At 36.4% G+C, this 17959-nt stretch overlaps 1 protein-coding gene across 1 annotated transcript in view; it reads left to right on the forward strand.

Moving 5' to 3' along the window:
* Window positions 1-17959, forward strand: part of MNAT1 (MNAT1 component of CDK activating kinase) — a 220522-nt gene that overhangs the window by 138200 nt on the left and 64363 nt on the right. Inside the window, exon 7 of the mRNA XM_039240755.1 lies at window positions 7542-7663. Within this exon, the coding sequence (XP_039096686.1) occupies window positions 7542-7663 (122 nt within the window). The remainder of the gene's footprint in view (window positions 1-7541; window positions 7664-17959) is intronic.

Raw genomic sequence — 17959 nt, forward strand, 5'->3', positions numbered from 1 at the left:
ATAAACCACATCTTCTTGATCCATTTGTCCATTGATGGACACTTAGGCTCTTTCCATGTTTTGGCTATTGTTGAGAGTGCTGCTATGAACATTGGGATCCATGTGCCCCTATGCATCAGCATTTCTGTATTCCTTGGGTAAATTCCTAGCAGTGCTATTGCTGGGTCCTAGGGGCGTTCTACTGTTAACTTTTTGAGGAACCTCCACACTGTTTTCCAGGGGGGCTGTACCAGTTTACATTCCCACCAACAGTGTAGGAGGGTGCCCGTTTCTCCACATCCTCGCCAGCATCTAGAGTTCTCTGATTTGCTCATTTTAGCCACTCTGACTGGCATGAGGTGGAATCTCAGTGTGGTTTTGATTTGTATTTCCCTGATGAGGAGGGATGCTGAGCATCGTTTCATGTGTCTGTTGGCCATCTGGATGTCCTCTTTGGAGAAGTGTCTGTTCATATCTTCCGAACAGAAGTGTTTTAAAGACCCTTTAAAACAGAGCTGATTTCTTTTCTTTTTGAATGGATTCTGAAGCCTAGATCATAATAGCTTTTGGAATGAAATCCTGATTTTAGAGTTAGCACATAAGGTTAGCTACATTTTCCCTTACTTGAGGAGAAAGAATAATGATAGTATTTGTAATGTATAAATGATCTAACAGTTAAGATTTAGTATATTGTAAACTACTTTTATAGTAGACTTGAAATTTGCTAAGTAAGAAAAGTTAAAGAGTATATTTCAAATTATTACTTAAAATTAAAACCATGATAATTACCTTGGTCAGCATTGTTCTTCAAATGTTTGTAGGGGCTCCTGGGTGGTTAAGCGTCCAACTTCAGCTCAGGTCATGATCTTGCGGTTCGTGGGTTCGAGCTCCGCGTCGGGCTCAGTGCTGACAGCCAGCTCAGAGCCTGGAGCTCGTTTCGGATTCTGTGTCTCCCTCTCTCTGACCCTCCCCTGATCATGCTGTTCTCTCTCTCTCTCTCTCTCTCTCTCTCTCTCAGAATAAATAAAATATTTTAAAAAAACAAAAAGACAGATATTTGTATATTTTTCTGGATGGGAATAAGCTGAATTATAGAAAATCCTTCCACATGTGCTTATATTTTTGGCAGATGATTGAAATAAGATATAGTGCTCTAAAATGTATCTTAGAAGGGAAACAGGGGCTCCATTTTGTTACATTCTAGGTGAGTAAAAACATTACTTATACTATTGAATGTAGATTTGCATGGGATTCCCCCCCTGATTGTAGTGGAGATTACCTTAGGTTGTGTAATTTGCTGTGGCTCTCACTACGTTTTTACCCTCAGTGCCTCATTTATTTATTATATATATGACAATAACAACAACAAAAGTTGGAAAGGCCCTAGTTTTGTGTTATACTTGAAAGTCAGCAAAATGTACTTGATTATTTAATGTGGGTGTTGTTTCAAGACATTTGCCATCCCCAAATCTTATTTATTCTCATGCCTTGTCCATTGCTTTGATGATAAAGATAGCAAAATTTCTCTTGAGTTTGTTTTATATTTTTAGCTGCTTTTACCGATAATTTCTACTTTTATATTTCATAATCATCAGTTCTGAACTGATTTCAACCACCATCTTTTTTTCTTACTGAGAGAGCATGAGTGGGTGAGGAGCAGAGGGAGGGAGAATTTTAAGCAGGTTTCACACCCAGTGTGGAGCCCAATTATGAGATCTTACGACAGACAGTGAGATCAAGAGTCAGATGCTTAATGGAATGAGCCACCCAGGTACCCCCCCCATGACCCCCAATGATTCATTTTTAAATGTACAATTCAACTGATTTTTGTAGTTACTTGCAGTTATTCTAAATTCACACTTGTAGTCGCTCTCAATCATTAATCTACTTTCTGTAGATTTTACGAGTTTCTGTAGTTTTGGACATTTCATTTAAGTAGAATCATATAACATGTAGTGTTTGCCTGCTTTCTTTCACTTAGCATAATGTTTTTGAAGTTCATTTATGTTGCAGCATGTATCACTTTTATTCCTTTTTGTTGCTGAGTAGCATTCAGCATATTTTATTAATATTAAATTATGAGTTAATGTTCATATCATATGAATATACTTCATTTTCTAATTCATTTACTAGTTTATGGATATGTAGATTGTTTCTACTATTTTGCTACTATGAATAATGATGTTAGGAATATCTTGTGTATTCGTGTGGTCATATGTTTTCATTTCTCTTGGTTAGATACCTATGAATTACTAATACTAAGTCAAAGTACCTTATTTGTTAACTTAAGAAAAAATGCTAAACTCATTTCCAAAGTGGTGGCACTACTTTACACTCTCCTTAGCAATGTGTGAAAGAATCCAGTTTCTCCACATCCTCAGTAAAAGTTTTATATAGTTGATTATAGCCAATCTAGTAGGTGTGAAGTAGTATTTCATTGTGGTTGTAATTTGTATTTTTCTTAAAGATTAATGATGTTGACCATCTTTTCATGTAAGTATTAGCCATTTGTGTATCTTCTTTGATGAAATGTCCATTAATTCAGATGTGATCTATCACTAGAGCTTCATGTAGTTTGATTTCCTTAATCTGGTAATTTATAGTCATATCATACTGTTTTGGTGGAAATATCACATTTAATTACCATTTTGCACCCAGAAACCTTTAGAGACTCTTTTGCCTCCAGTCACTTAAAAATCCCCCAACACTTTCCTTATAGGCCTTGCTAAGACATTTTCTCTGTGGTGACTTTATTTTAATTTTAATTATGTCCATTATTCATCCTGTAAATTCTTTCCAGCTTTAGATTTGAGAAACTTGGCATCTGTCTCACACCAGGTATTTTTGGGGAATGATTGGTTGAACATTACAAGGCTAAGTTGTGCATCATTTATGAATTTGTTTTATTCTCATGGTAAACAGAATTAACCACAGAGTAATGTTTATTGTTCTCTAAATTGCATGATTTAAAAAACCCTTGAGTTTGTGTTATTTTGACCGTATCTAAGTTATTAGAATTTGTATAAAAATTTATTTTAAACTATCTAGGATTTACTTATTAATATCAAAATTTTAAATTTAGCAACCATGATTATATTGTTTAAAAATAAGATATTAAAAGATAGTGTTGTGTGGTAGAACCCATATGGGACAGGAATTAGAAGATTTGACTCTTACTATGTGACTTTAGTAAAATTTATATTTTAGCTTTTTTATTCATAAAATAAGGAAGTTAGCGGAAAAGAACATAGGCTTTAGAATCTGACAGGATTGGCTTCTTATACTCAACCTGTCATTAATATTGTGTGACCTTGCTAAGTCACATATCTAAACCGTGTTTCTTATCTGTAAAGTAGGAATAATAGTATTTATCTCATAGAACTATTGTGAATACTAATGAAATAGTGCATTAAAAAAAATAGTCCTTAGAGGCGCCTGGGTGGCTCAGTCTGTTAAGTATCCGACTTCGACTCAGGTCATGATCTCGCTGTTTGGAGTTCAAGCCCCATGTCCATCTTTGTGCTGAAAAATCAGAGCCTGGTGCCTGTTTCAGATTCTGTGTCTCTCTCTCTGCCCCTCCCCCACTCACGCTGTCTCTGTCTCTCACTCTCTCAAAAATAAACAAACATAGGGGTGCTTGGGTGGCTCAGTCGGTTAAGCATCTGACTTCGGCTCAGGTCATGATCTCAAGGTTTGTGGGGATTTGTGTGTTCAAGCCTGGCGTCGGGCTCTGTGCTGACAGCTCAGAGCCTGGAGCCTGTCTTCACAGTCTGTCTCTCTCTCTCTCTGACACTCCCCTGCTCACGCTGTCTCTATCAAAAAAAATTAAAAAGGTTAAAAAAATTTTTAAAAAGAACAAAACAAAAATAAACAAACATAACNACCCCCCCCCCCCCCCCCTTAGACCAGTGCCTGGTACCAAGCAAATAATGTTAACTGTTATTATTACTGGGTGATCTTTTATGTGCCCACCAATTTGCAGAGAAGATTTTGGATTATATGATTTCATAACTTTAGTAACTTGGGCTTTATTGCTAGTATTTAGTGAATGATTATGTATGTTTCCCACTTTAATGACTTAAGAGAACCTGTCTTTTTTGAATATTTTTTTTTTCTGGAAAGTGTCCTAATCCTTGAAAATACCCATTCTGTATCATCTTTTCTGAGCGTTGCACTGATTCATAAAATGAAAATGGGAGTAATAAAGTAATCTGCATTACTGTGTTAGTGGGATATAATAGGATTCCCTCTTTAATTCTTACAGTTTTTCTTTTTCTTTTCTTTCTTTTTTTTTCCCCCCCCGAACCTAACAGTGTGACATTAATACTGGACTTTTGTATCATATGGCAGGAGAATTTAGTACTTGGCAGCTTATGAAGAAGACAGTTTGAAACAGGAATGTCAAAATGCCACTTAAAATGTCCCACTTGGGCAGTCCTCTTCTTAACCTGTGGAACCCCCTGTTCTCAGATTCATTATTCAGAGATTGGATTACTGTGAGATAGTATGAGATTTAGCTTGACAGTTTCATGTTTATTTAGAAAGGCTCTGAAACATATGGAGGTTAAGGGTTAAAATAATGTTAACAAAGTTTTCTAGGTATGTCACTTCTTTTTTTCCTGTGTAGTATTCTAGCCAGGTAAATGCATAAATCAGAATATCTAAAACCCATTTTATTTTGTTATTAAAAAAATGTTTTTAATGCTTATTTTTGAAGGAGAGAGAAAGAGCATGAGCGGGGGACAGGAAGAGAGAGGGAGACACAGAATCTGAAGCAGGCTCCGGGCTCTGAGCTGTCAGTGCAGACTCACAAGGTGTGAGATCATGCTTCAACCTGAGCCAAAGTTGGAGGCTTAACCAACTGAGCCACCCAGGTGCCCCTCTAAAACCCATTGTAAAAAATTATGGTAAAATATGCACAACATAAACTTTACCATTTTAACTCCGTTTAGTATATGGTTATGGATAGTAAGTACATTCATATTGTAGTGCATCCATCTCCATACTTTTTCAATCTTCTCCAACTAAAACTTCTGAACCTATTAAATACTAACATCCTGTCTCCTTCCGGCCTCACCCTAGCTTCTGGCAGCCTCCATTCTACCTTCTGTCTCTATGAATTTGACTACTCTAGGAATCTCAGGTAATTGGAAGCATATAGTGTTTGTCCTTTTGTAACTGGCTTCTTTCTTTCTTCTTTTCTTCTTCTTCTACTACCACTACCACCACTATTACTACTACTACTACCACTACTACTACTTCTACTTCTACTTCTCCTCCTCCTCTCCCTCCCTCCTCCTCCCCCTTCTCCTCTCCCTCCTTTCTCCTTCCTCTTCCCCCCTTCCCCTCCCCCTCCCCCTCCTTCCCCTCCCCCTCCCCCTCCTTCCCTTCCCCCTCCCCCTCCTTCCCTTCCCCCCTTCTTCTTCTCCTCCTCCTCTCCTTTCTTAGTTTATTTTTATTTATTTTAAGAGAGCGATAGAGAGCAAGCAGGGGAGTGGCAAAGAGAGAGGGAGACAGAATCCCAAGTAGGCTCTATGCTATGAGCGCAGAGCCTGATGCAGGGTTAGAACTCCCAAATCATGAGATCTTGACCTGAGCTGAAAGTCAAGAATTGGATGTTTAATTGACTGAGCCATGTAGGCACCTCTGTAACTGACTTATTTCACTTAGCATAATGTTTTTAAGATTCATCCATGTTTTAACATGTGTCAACATTTTTTCCTTTTTAAGGCTGAATAATATTCCATTTATTTATTCATCCGTCAGTGGACACGTGGGTTGCTCCTGCCATTTGGCTTCTGTCCGTAATGATGCTATGAACATTGGTGTACAAATATTTGTTTGAATTCCTGCTTTTACCATATTTGTACTTCACTACATTTCACTACATTGTATATATAGTCAGTAATGGATTTTGTTGGCTTATATGATAATTCTATATTTAGTATTTTGAGGAGTCACCATCCTGTTTTCCATAGTGGCTACACCATTTTACATTCCCACCAGCAATGCACAAGAGTTCAGATTTGTTTAGATCCTTGACAAAACTTGTTTTCTGTGGTTTTATTTGCTTTGGATAATAGCCATCCTTAATAGTCATGGGTGTTACATGGTATATCGTTGTGGTTTTGATTTGCATTTCCTTAATGACTAGTGATGTTAAGCATCTTTTTATATGCTTAATGGCAGTTTATATATCTTTGGAGAAATGGTCTATTCAGGTCCTTTGCCAGTGTTTGGTGAAGGACTTTTGAGGTTGCATTGTCAGTGAAGTTATTAATGCATGACAGTAAACTAACTAGGGTGATGCTACATGAGATTAAATTTTGTTGAAAAGAAAAACAAGTCACATGCAGATGTTTTCAGTGGTTGTTCCTCACTGCCTCAGTTGCACTTTATCACTTTTAAGTCATGGTTTTTACTTTTTTTTTTAATAAAAGAGAAATGTCCTATGTATCCAACTTAGTAATTTAGGGGAACAATAAAGGAAACTAAGGAAGGTAACAACAGAACTAAACTATAAACTAGAAAATGGTGGGATTAATAACTACAAGAGCTGGATTTTATTAAAAGGCTAGGAAATAAATTGATGAGAACTATACAACGAAAAATAACAGAACTAGAGTTAGAATCCGAAAACATGAACTATATAAAAAATTGGGATTTTTAAAAATTAGAATCTGTGTTCAAATGTATGATAAACCTCAGTGTAATGATGTTATATGGCTCAGTGGGCTTTAATTTTGTATGCTAGTAATTAAATATGGTCCTTTTATTTTAGTTCTTCAGTAGTTATTTCTTTTCAGAAAAATCCTGGATGTTTCATTCAGCTTAGTTTTTATAGCAGAACTCCCTCTGTGTGTGTGTGTGTGTGTGTGTTGGGGGGGGGTGTAAGTAAATATCATATACACACATTTGGTAAGTAAGTTTTTTATTTCATTTTAAAGACTTAAGAGAGTAGACATTTATTTGGCAAAATTTTGTGGGGAATAATTTAATTCATTTTCTTGTCTAATTAGGGCTTTCAATAAAACACTGAGTACCAAAACTGTCAAAGCTATATGATGAAAATAGGAAAATTGAGGACAGACTGCACTTATTATATGCTGAATTCTACCATTGATAGTGAATAACTATACTCTTTAAGGCTAAATTTGAAATTTTTTTTTTTATTTCGAGAGAGCACCCATGCTCAAGCGGGGGGGCGGGGGGGGGCAGAGTGAGTGAGAGACACAGAGAAAATCCCATGCAGGCTCCAGCTGTCAGCACAGGAGAACCACGAGATCATGACCTGAGCTGAAATCAAGAGTTGGATGCTCAACTGACCAAGCCACCCAGGAGCCCTAGTGCTAAATTTGAATTTAATGATGGGTTTGGTTTTCTTCTTTTAAATCATGTCAGTTACTATATGTTAATTATATAATGTGGGTTTCAGTAATGTAATGAAGTGGACCAGTGAAATAGCAGACTTAATGGTTAATATTTTAAAGTAAGGAATTTAGTCTACAAATAAGTAGTAATATGAAAATAAAAGGTATTGCTCTTTTTCATTTTTCTAACAGGGTCAGCATATTTCATTAGCACCTATTCAAAAGCTTGAAGAAGCTCTATATGAATACCAACCACTGCAGATAGAGACCTGTGGACCACAGGTTCCTGAGCTCGAGATGCTAGGAAGGCTTGGGTGAGTGTCTAAGAACTTCTCATTGAGGAGCTCATTTTAGGGCTTAACTGTTGGTACTGTTTTTAACTTACACTTTAAAAAACTCTTAGATTTTGAATTTATGGAACTATACTCTTTTGCAAAAATGAATGGTGCTTAATACTAAGGGCACACGTTATTTTTTCTATGGTTTTTTTTTTTTTAGGTCTTTTGAGATTAAGATTGGATTATATTAGTTCTCTTTTTAATGATGTCATTGGCAGCCATACTGAAGTAGCTGTTCATTTGCATCTCACTGTGTATTTTTTTTTAGAAACAGGGGCTTAATTTAGTCATTAGTAAACCAGTAAAAATATGAGCGTTGTGACCTTGCCATGAAAAAAGAGTAGATTTACTAATTGTCTGTTGTTTACAGTGTAAGTATATTTATGACAAATGAGCCACAAAATATATTTAGTCAAAAGGTGTAATGTAGGACTGGCCCAGTGACTCAAAAGCCATACTGTATGCATCTGTTTTGGAAATGAACCTGGGATCGTGACTCTTTTGAGTGATGGAGATGATCACAGTCTGTCTCAGGGAACCAGGTCTGTATCTATAGTATACTTAAAAAGTGTTAGCACTGACTTTGTTGGATGGAACAAATACATGTCTTGGTCTGGTTTCTTAACCTAAACTTTTGAATGAAAAGATGATTCAGAAACCATTGCTTCTTAACAAAATAAAATACTGTAAAGAATATAATGTGAGAGGGCGCCTGGGTGGTTTAGTCAGTTAAATGTCCGACTTTGACTCAGGTCATGATCTTACAGTTCGTGGGTTTGAGCCCCAGATTGGGCTCTGTGCTGACAGCTGAGCCTGGAGCCTACTTTGGATTCTATCTATCTGCCCCTCCCCAACTTGTGTTCTCTCTCTCTGTCTCTCTCTCCCCCCTCCCTTGCTTATGCTCTTTCTCTCTCTCTCTTAAAAAAAACAAAAAGGTCCCAACAGCAAAAACAAGATAGATGAAACATAATGAAACCAATGTACAAAAAACCAAAACCAAAAACAAAACAAAAAAAACCCCAGAAAAAACAACAAAAAAACCCTACATGCATCTTCAAAACCAAAATCTTGAATGTGATGCATACATAGTATTTTACATACGAAACTGGTGGCTCTAAGATCAAATTACTATTAAAATGATAGATAATTTACTAATCTATTTAGTAGATCTTAATATTTTCTTTAGCTCTGTATTCTTTTAAGGTCCTACATCTTCCAAACATGAAGCCAAAGGGATGTGAAACAAAACCTAAAACCCCTTTTGAGTTTGATATAAATTTATCAAACAATTCGCTAAACTTGAAGCTTGAGACAGACGATATTAGGTTTCATGATGTGAAAAGTTATTAGTGATAAAGATTTTTTATCTCTTACTGGGTTAACAAGTGCCAGAATTCTAGATCTCTAAAATAAAATTTTTAAAAAATTATTTTTAATGTTAGTGATGATAAAGTATATAAAATAGTATTTCCTTTGTTACAGGGCTTTGTATTTTCCAATAGTTTTGTCATCAAAATTACATTTGAAAGACTATGGAAATAGACATACATAATGACAGTGCACAAGTGAAATGAATGACAACAGTACAGAGGATAGGAAGAGGGGAAAACTATTGCTGTAATGTTCTTACAGTATATGTGAAGTCGTATAGGAGTATCTGGAGATGGTGATAAGCTAAAGATGTTTAATATAAACCCTAGAGCAACTACCAAAATGTAAAAAAAAAAAAAGAGGGATAGTCTATAAGTCAATAGCAGAGAATATAATGAGATCATAAAAAATACTTCATTAATGAAAAGGAGGACAGGAAAAGAGGGTGGAAAAAAAGAAAGAAATGAAACAATTAGGGAACAGCATAGTAGTAGATTTAGTCTTAATCGTATCTATAATTGCATTATGTATAAATGATCTGGGGGCACCTGGGTGGCTCAATCAGTTAAGTGTCCGACTTCGGCTCAGGTCATGACCTCATTGTTTGTGGGTTTGAGACTGTGTTGGGCTCACTGCTGACAGCCAGCTCAGAGCCTGGAGCCTGCTTCGGATTCTGTGTCTCCCTCTCTCTGCCACTGCCCTGTTCATGATCTGTCGCGCGCTCTCTCTCTCTCTCTCTCTTTCAAGAATAAATAAACATTAAAAAAATTTTTTAATGATCTAAAACAGTACTACCCAATACAACTTTCTGAAGTGACAGAAATATTATGTCTCTATTGTCCAGTGTAGTAGTCCTCAGTTTCATATTTCTCCTGAGCACTTGAATGTGTCTTAGTGCAGTTGAAGAATTGAATTTTACATTTTAATTCAGTTATGTTTAAATAGCCACATGGCTAGTGGCTCCCATATTGGATAGCACAGGTCTAAATATTCCACATAATAAGCAAAGATTGCCAGATTGCATTAAAAACAAGATTTGCTCGATGTTTTCTGCAAGGAACTGGCATTATATATAAAAATACAGTTTCTCTGAGCTTTCCAAGTTTCTCTGTACTTCTTGAAGCTACAATTTTTTATTTTGTAACTATCTCAACCATTATTTCTTCACACATTTCTTTTTTTCATTAAAGAATTTCTTTCTGATCTTGCTATCTTCATAACTAGTATTTATTCCCATATCATTCCTTTTTATAATTTTCACCTTTTTTCTGAAACTCCCTGTTTATACATGTTCTCTACCTTTTTCACTAGATCCTTTAGCTTAGTAATCACGTTACTTTAAAGTGCCTCTTTGATACTTCCAACATCTCTGGGGTTGGTTCTGTTGACTATTTTATGTCATGATGATAGATTTATTTTTCCTGCTTTCTTGTGTTTATTGGAACTCTTGCTTGAATATTGGATATTCTGTGCGACAGAACAGCAAAGACGGAGATGAATAATATTTATGCCTGGAAATATTTATGTCCTTTTTTTCTGCCAGGGCATTAGTATAGAGAGTTGAGCATTAAGTCTATAGTTTAATCTTAGTTTGGGTCTTGTTGTTGATTCAGTTGTTGTTGATAGGCTTCAAATTGCCACTTTGTGGAGGCCTGGAGTGCTGGAGGGATCTTTTCAGTGTTCTTGCTCCACTCTTAGCTTTCAGCAGGCCCTGCCAGCCTGAGCCACATAGGGGTTCCCTCTTGGGTTCTCTCTTCCCCGCAGTAGACTGCTTCTTCTTTTTACTTGGAATTAGTTTTGTGGTGGGAGCAAGGGGATTTCGTAGTTCTCCTGTTCCAACTTTAGCCTCAGGAGGTCTTATATGCTGGAACCTCAGAGTGGTGCTTTCTTGGTGTACCTAGCTCTTTCCTGAGGCAAACAACTTTTGTCTTTTATTTCACAGTCCAGGTGTGTTTGCTATTCCTCTCATAGCCCCACAGCTAAACAGAGTCCCATGTTGATAGGGATGGGAAGTCTTCGGTGTAAGACAGTTTCCTGTTCCTCCCCCAATTTCTGCTTTGCATCCTTGTGTTAGCACAGGGAAGAATGGGTTTTCTGCCTTAGTGGTTGAAGGCTTTTGTCTGTGTCAGCATTGAGTTGAAGAGGGTGGAGGTAGGTTTTCTACTTCTCACCTGGTCACAGCCAACCTTTGCCTGTCCCAGCCACTGAGTCCTGGCTGTTTTTTTCTTTTTTCCTTTAAGTTCATTACCTCTTGCATTTAGTGTTTTATTTTTGCTGATTCTTACTGGGTCTTTGCAGTGGAATATCCTCCTTATTTTCTTCTTGTAATCTGTTATTTTTGGTGCTGCTGTGATGTGTATATGTGTGTATATTCAACTAGCCCCATTAGAAATCTGTGTAAAATAGATGTAGCTTGATTGCTTTTTCTTTTAGTTTAGGGCAAATTGTTAAATTTAATAAACTGGCAATTCTTCTGATTGTTTGGACCCCTTTTTGGTTTCCTTTTGCCTTTATCATTATGATTTACATTTTTAAATGTAGGGTAAGTGTTTTTTAGATAAGGTATAACCATATAATGTTTGTACTTTTCCCAAGTTTTTCATACTTGCAGTCTTATTTGAACCTAAATAAAGGAGGCTGGATCACTTTTTTTCTTTCTTTTTTTTTTGGTAGTGGTGGTTGGGGGATTTTCATTAGCCATTGACTATTTAGAATATAGTTAGTTTCAGAATTCTCAAAGTAGACTTTTGCTTCTCTCAACAGGCTATACATACATATTGTATCCATAACAGTTAAGAAGGCAGCTTGTTTTGATTACAAATAAACATGTATGTATTTAAGTCAACAGACCTTGACTATAATACTTTTTTTTCCTTAAAATGTTTTTCCATGTTTTATTTATTTTTGAGAGAAAAAGAGAATATTAGTAGGGGAGGGGCAGAGAGCACGGAAACCACAGAATCTGAAGCAAGCTTCAGGCTCTGAGCTGTCAGCACAGAACCTGATGCAGGGCCCGAACCCATGAACTATGAGATCATGACCTGAGCTGAAGTTGAATGCTTAACCAACTGAACCACCCATGTGCCCCTGTAACACTTTTTTGTAGCCATCTGTGGCTAAGTAGTGTAGGAATTTCCAGATCATCAACAATGATATCAAAATTACTAAAGAAACATCGACTTTTTCTTGATATAGAACTATTTATCTATGAGGATAGAATTTACTTTATATCTCTTCAGCCTTCTACCTTGAGAAAGAGATTGAATTCCACACAGACAGCTTTAGTTTGGAGAGCCGGTATTTGCTCAAGCTGTCTTTTTGGTGATGTTACCACCTCATACTAAAACATTTGCCAAAAATAAACTCTAAATTGATTTCTTATGCTATTCATTTTCTTTTCTGGAATTTTTATTTGAAGCTATATGCTATCTAATTTTTTCTTATTAAAGAAAACTATAAATCTAAGAATATATTTTTATTTAATCTAACTTTCAGAAACATTTAGAAACTAAAGAATTTTTTCTATGAAGTAACTTTTCAGAGAACGATTTGATATCCTCAAAAGTGCTGCTGTTAGAGTACAATATAAACTTAAGTTGACTAAAGGTGTAATAGTTACACATCTGTCCTAAGAGTTGTCCATGTCTTGTATCTACTAAGCCTTGTATATCCCTTTACGGTGGGCTCTCCCACTTCCCCCAGTCCTCTAACTTCTCCATTCTTCTCTTTTCTTTTCCTGTTACAACAAAATTTCCATTTTATATTATATCCTACAGAGGGAACAAGTTCAATTTTTCTGGAGGCAAATAGAGAATAAATTAACTAACTCATTTCTCTTTTCTTATATCTGTTTTTGAAATCTGTATGATTTGGTGAAGTCAAGAATGGGATACTTTGTACTTTCACTTTAGTAGTTTCACTTTAGTTGGTGCAAAAATATGGATGCAGGCTCTTTGAAAACAATTTTATTTTTAATTTTTTTTAATATTTATTTTTGAGAGAGTGAGAGACAGAGCACAAACAGGAGAGGGTCAGAGAGAGGGGGAGACACAGAATTGGAAACAGCCTCCAGGCTCTGAGCTCTCAGCACAGAACCCAACAGAATGCAATGAGGGGATGGAACTAAAGAGCCGTGAGATCATGACCTGAGCTAAAGTTGGACACTTAACCTACTGAGCCACCCAGGTGCCCCCAAAATAATTTTAATTATATATTTTGGGAATTAGGTGATATAAGGTCTTGGAGGCATTGTGTCTCCAAAGAACTATATTTTTATTCTCATGTGTAACTTTGATAAAGGATGAAATCAAAAGTACATTGCCATGAGGTTTTTGGTGGTTTTTACTAAGATCGTTTCTAGAGTTAAACCTGAGAAGCAGAAGAATAAATGAAAATTTTTCACTCAGGAGAGTATTATGAGTATATAATTGTAGTTCACGTTGCATTGGTAGTACTCTTCTGGTTTGCTCAAGGCAGTATATAAACATGTTTATTAATTCTGTGCCAGTGGGAGAAAGCATTGGGAAAATTTAACTGCTAATTGAAATTCCCTAGACAATGGCTTTAATGGTTAGTCTAGTAGTCTCATTGATTGGCACCCTGAGATTGTCTTTTTAATAATCAACTGGATTTCTAGTTAATATTTTACTACTTTCCACCCAAAGAAGAGTTATTCCCTAGGCTGATATAAATTATGAGTGCTTATCAAGTTTATTCATCAGTTTCTAATTATTTAATCAGATATCTCTATGTTTTAAGTAGATGAAATGATTTATTTAATATAAGTTTTTCATTCGTGAGCTTATTACAAAAATAAAGAAAACTGTTGTTTTGTAAGATAAGTGATCTTTAAGATTTCTCTGTTAACACGATATGTCTGTGCTATCAGTTATGGTAGCTTTATTTTTTTATTTTTTAAAGATTAAAAAATTTTTTAAATGTTTACTTATTTATTTTTGAGAGAGAACGAGCACCAGCTGGGGAGGGATGGAGAGAGAGACACACACAATCTGAAGCAGGCTCCAGGCTCTGAGCTGTCAGCACAGAGCCTGATGTGGGGTTCGAACCCATGAACTGTGAGCTCATGATTTGAGCTAAAGTGGGATATTTAACTAATTGAGCCACCAAGGTGTCCCTGAAGATTTTATTTTTAAGTAATCTCTACACCCAATGTGGGGCTCAAACTTACAGCCCTGAGATGAAGAGTCACATGCTCTACTAACTGAGCCAGTCAGCCAGGTACTGTCAGTTATGATAGCTTTACAAAACAGATTTAAAGTCTGATGCTTTAATACCCTGAATCCTTCCTCATCAGATGCTAAGATTATTTAGCTGTAATTACATAATCAATGGTGAAAAAATTTGTGATAGTAATAGTAGTATTGCATTGACTTAGTTATTACTAGAAAGTTTTTTATTTGATCTCTTTGAATACCTATCAATTTTGTTTTCTTGTGTGGCCATAGACTATATTGATAAAAACCAACCTACCAAAAGTAACTGACCTGTTAATAAATCATTACTATTGGCAAAGCAATGAAAGTTTTCATTCTGGAGGGAATATGATAGGGTATAGTCCCTAGAAGACCCACCTTCACAGTAACCTTGGAGATGCTTTAATGACCATTCTTTTGTTCTTAAAAACTGTTTTTTTTTTTTCAGTTGATAAATCAGAATCTTATATATCAAGACTTTGAGATGAGGCATTGAACATATTCTATCAATTTTTTGTTATAACACTCTCTTTGTCTCCCCTTTTTTTTTTTAAGTTTATTTATTTTGAGAGTGAGCATGAGCAGAGAAGGGGCAGAGAGAGAGGAGAGAGAGAGAATCCCAAGGAGGCTCTGTGCTGCCAGCACAGAGCCTGATGTAGGGCATGAACCCATGAACTGCAAGATCATGACCTGAGCTAAAGTCAAGAGCCTGACACTTAACCAGCTGAGCCACCCAGGCACCCCGTCTCCCTTCTTAAGCACTTCTTCTTCTTTTTAATGTTTATATTTTGAGAGAGAGGGAGAGGGATAGAGAGAGAGAGAATAAGCAGGGAAGTGCAGAGGGGTAGATGAGACCAGAGGATCTGAAGCATGCCCTAGGCTGACTGCAGAGAGCTTGATGTGGGGCTGGAACTCACTGTGAGATCATGACCTTAGCCGAAGTGGGACTCTTAATAACTGACTGAAACACCCAGGCAGGTGCCACTTAAGCACTTCTTGATTGCTGTCTTAGAAGAGTTTTTAATTTATCAATCTGGTCATGTCTTTTTGTCATTAATATCCTTCAGTGGCTCATCATCATCTGTACAATCTGACTCCTATCTCTCTCTGTAGTCATAATACCCTGCTCCCTCATACTTGGGTGTTTCTTAACAATCTTACTGTGTCTCACACATTTTTGTGCCGTTGCATGTGCCATTTGCTTTCCTTAGCATCTTTGTACTGTCTTTATATTTGTGGCATAGTCCTTGTAATTTCTTTTCCTCTCTTCCTCCTATGCATGAGTTGTCTATTTATCCTCCTTGTCTCCTTTTTTACTGGGGTTGTATTGTTTTCCTTATTTATTTATATGAGTCAGTTCATATAAACAGTATAGTAAGACTGTTAACTCTTGGAATTTAAAATTTTATTTTTTAACCTTGAGAGCTTGTTTGGAGGTTCTAGCAGGGGAGCGCAGCTACTCATATACCCTTGACCGAAGAACGATCCTCCTCTATCGGGGAAGGTCGTCCTCTTCGACTGAGCGCGCAGCTTCGGGAGGGACGCACATGGAGCGGTGAGGGAGGAAGGAGACACCCGCCTAGCCAGCCAGATCAGCCGAATCAACCCTGGCGATCAATGGGGTGACAGATGTCGCAGCCAGATCGCCCTCATCTCCTATTTTTTAATCTTATATTGTTAATGATATGAAATAGTTTTCATCTCTCAGCAGTAATATGTATTGATGATGTCCTGTTAATTTTCCATTTTTCTTCTACTAATTCCTAAATCAGCATAGACTTTTATATATATTTATATTCTAATTTTTGTGTAGCTTCAGTTTTTATATCTGATTACTTAATTTATCTGGAATTTATGTTTTTGTAAGGAGCTGTAAAAGAATCTTTATTTTTTCAATATGGTATATCAGTTGACCCAGACCAATATATTTAATAATACTTCTTTTTTCTACTGATGTGTTTAATTAATACACTAAGACTTTTTCTCCACTGCCCTTTCTTTTCTATTAATCTGTGTTTCAGTATTTAACAGTATCACATAATTATTAATTTAACTTCATGATATGTTTTAATATTAAGCTATGCATTTATTTTCTGTTGCTGTGTATCAAGTTAGCACAAATTTAACATCCATTTTTACCTCATTCATTATCAGTATCTGTGAGTCAGTAGTCCGGGCATGGGTTATCCAGATCCAAGTAACTCCGGTGTCAGTCAGGTGGTTATAATCAGATGTCAGCAGGTGCTGTGGTTCTGGGTAAGCAAGGCCTTTGGGGGTTGTCTTCCAAGCTCCTTCATATTATTGGCAGACTTAGGTTCTTTCCAAATGTAGAACTTATAGTGGCTTTCATCTTCAATGCCAGCAAGAGAAGATCACTTTGAATCTCTTTCTTTTAAAGGGTACCTACCCGATTTAAATTTGACCCACCTAGATAATTTCCCTTTTTTATTAAAAATGTTTTAATGTTTATTTGTTTTTGAGAGAAAGAGAGAGGGACAGAACGCTAGTCAGGGAGGGAGAGAGAGAGAGGGAGACAGATTCCGAAGCTGGTTCCAGGTCCCCAGCTGTCAGCACAGAGTGTGACGTGGGGCTCTAACCCACAAACCTAAGCTCCTGACCTGAGCTGAAGTTGGATGCTGAGTCACCCAGGTGCCCCTAATTTCCCTTTTCATTAACTGACAGTCAACTGATTTGAGAGCTTAATTACATCTGCAAAATCCCTTTTGCCATATAACAGTGAAATTCATCATATTCACCCATGGAGAAGGGATTGTGCAAAAATGCACATGAGGAGATCTTGTAGGCTATCTCAGAATTCTGTCTCCCACAGGTGGGACAAGTCTTCCTTTGTTATTTATCTTTTTCAAAGTATTCTTGCCATTTTTATACATTTATTCTTCTCCGTAAACTTTGTTAGCCAAAGCAGCAAATCACTGTACAATTCTTTTAAGTTTTCTGTACATTTGAAAATTTTCACAATAAAATATTATGAAACAGGTAATCAGACAAACCAAAACTCACAACAGCATAGCTAGGATATAGCCATTCATTTCACTTCTTAGATAATAACCAAGCACCACTCCTTTTGGGATTTTATTTGGAATTGCTTTAAACTTATAAACTGATTAGAAAAGAATGGGCACTTAAAATTTATTGAGTTTTCATATATCTCACTTAGAAATTAATTTTTGTTATACTTGTGATGTTATAAAATTATTTTCATAATGCTTTCTGATTATTTTTTAAATTAATAAAAATTTTTAATGTTTATTTTTGAGAGAGAGACAGAGCATGAGTGGGTGAGGGGCAGAGAGAGAGGGAGACACAGAATCCAAAGCAGGCCCCAGGTTCTGAGCGGTTAGCACAGAAGCCATTGTGGGGCTAGAACTCATGAACTGTGAGATTATGACCTGAGCCAAAGTCGTATGTTTAACTGGCTGAGCCACCCAGGAACCCATCTAACTGATCCTTAAATATAATGTTATTTTATATCTCACTTTACTGAACTCTAATAACTTTGTCCTGTTAGATGAATATCTGGGTTTTATTTGTAAGTAAATCATCTGAAAAAATGAAGTTTTTCTTTTAAATGCTCTAACTTTGACTTCAGTTTTTTATATTTTATTGAATTTGGCTAGAACTTCCTGACCTGGTGTTACCTAGTTCTGATAACTGCAGTTTCTTATTT

The sequence above is a fragment of the Hyaena hyaena genome, unplaced genomic scaffold (assembly GCF_003009895.1).
Source record: "Hyaena hyaena isolate Hyena2069 unplaced genomic scaffold, ASM300989v1 scaffold_181, whole genome shotgun sequence".
Taxonomy (NCBI): Eukaryota; Metazoa; Chordata; class Mammalia; order Carnivora; family Hyaenidae; genus Hyaena; species Hyaena hyaena.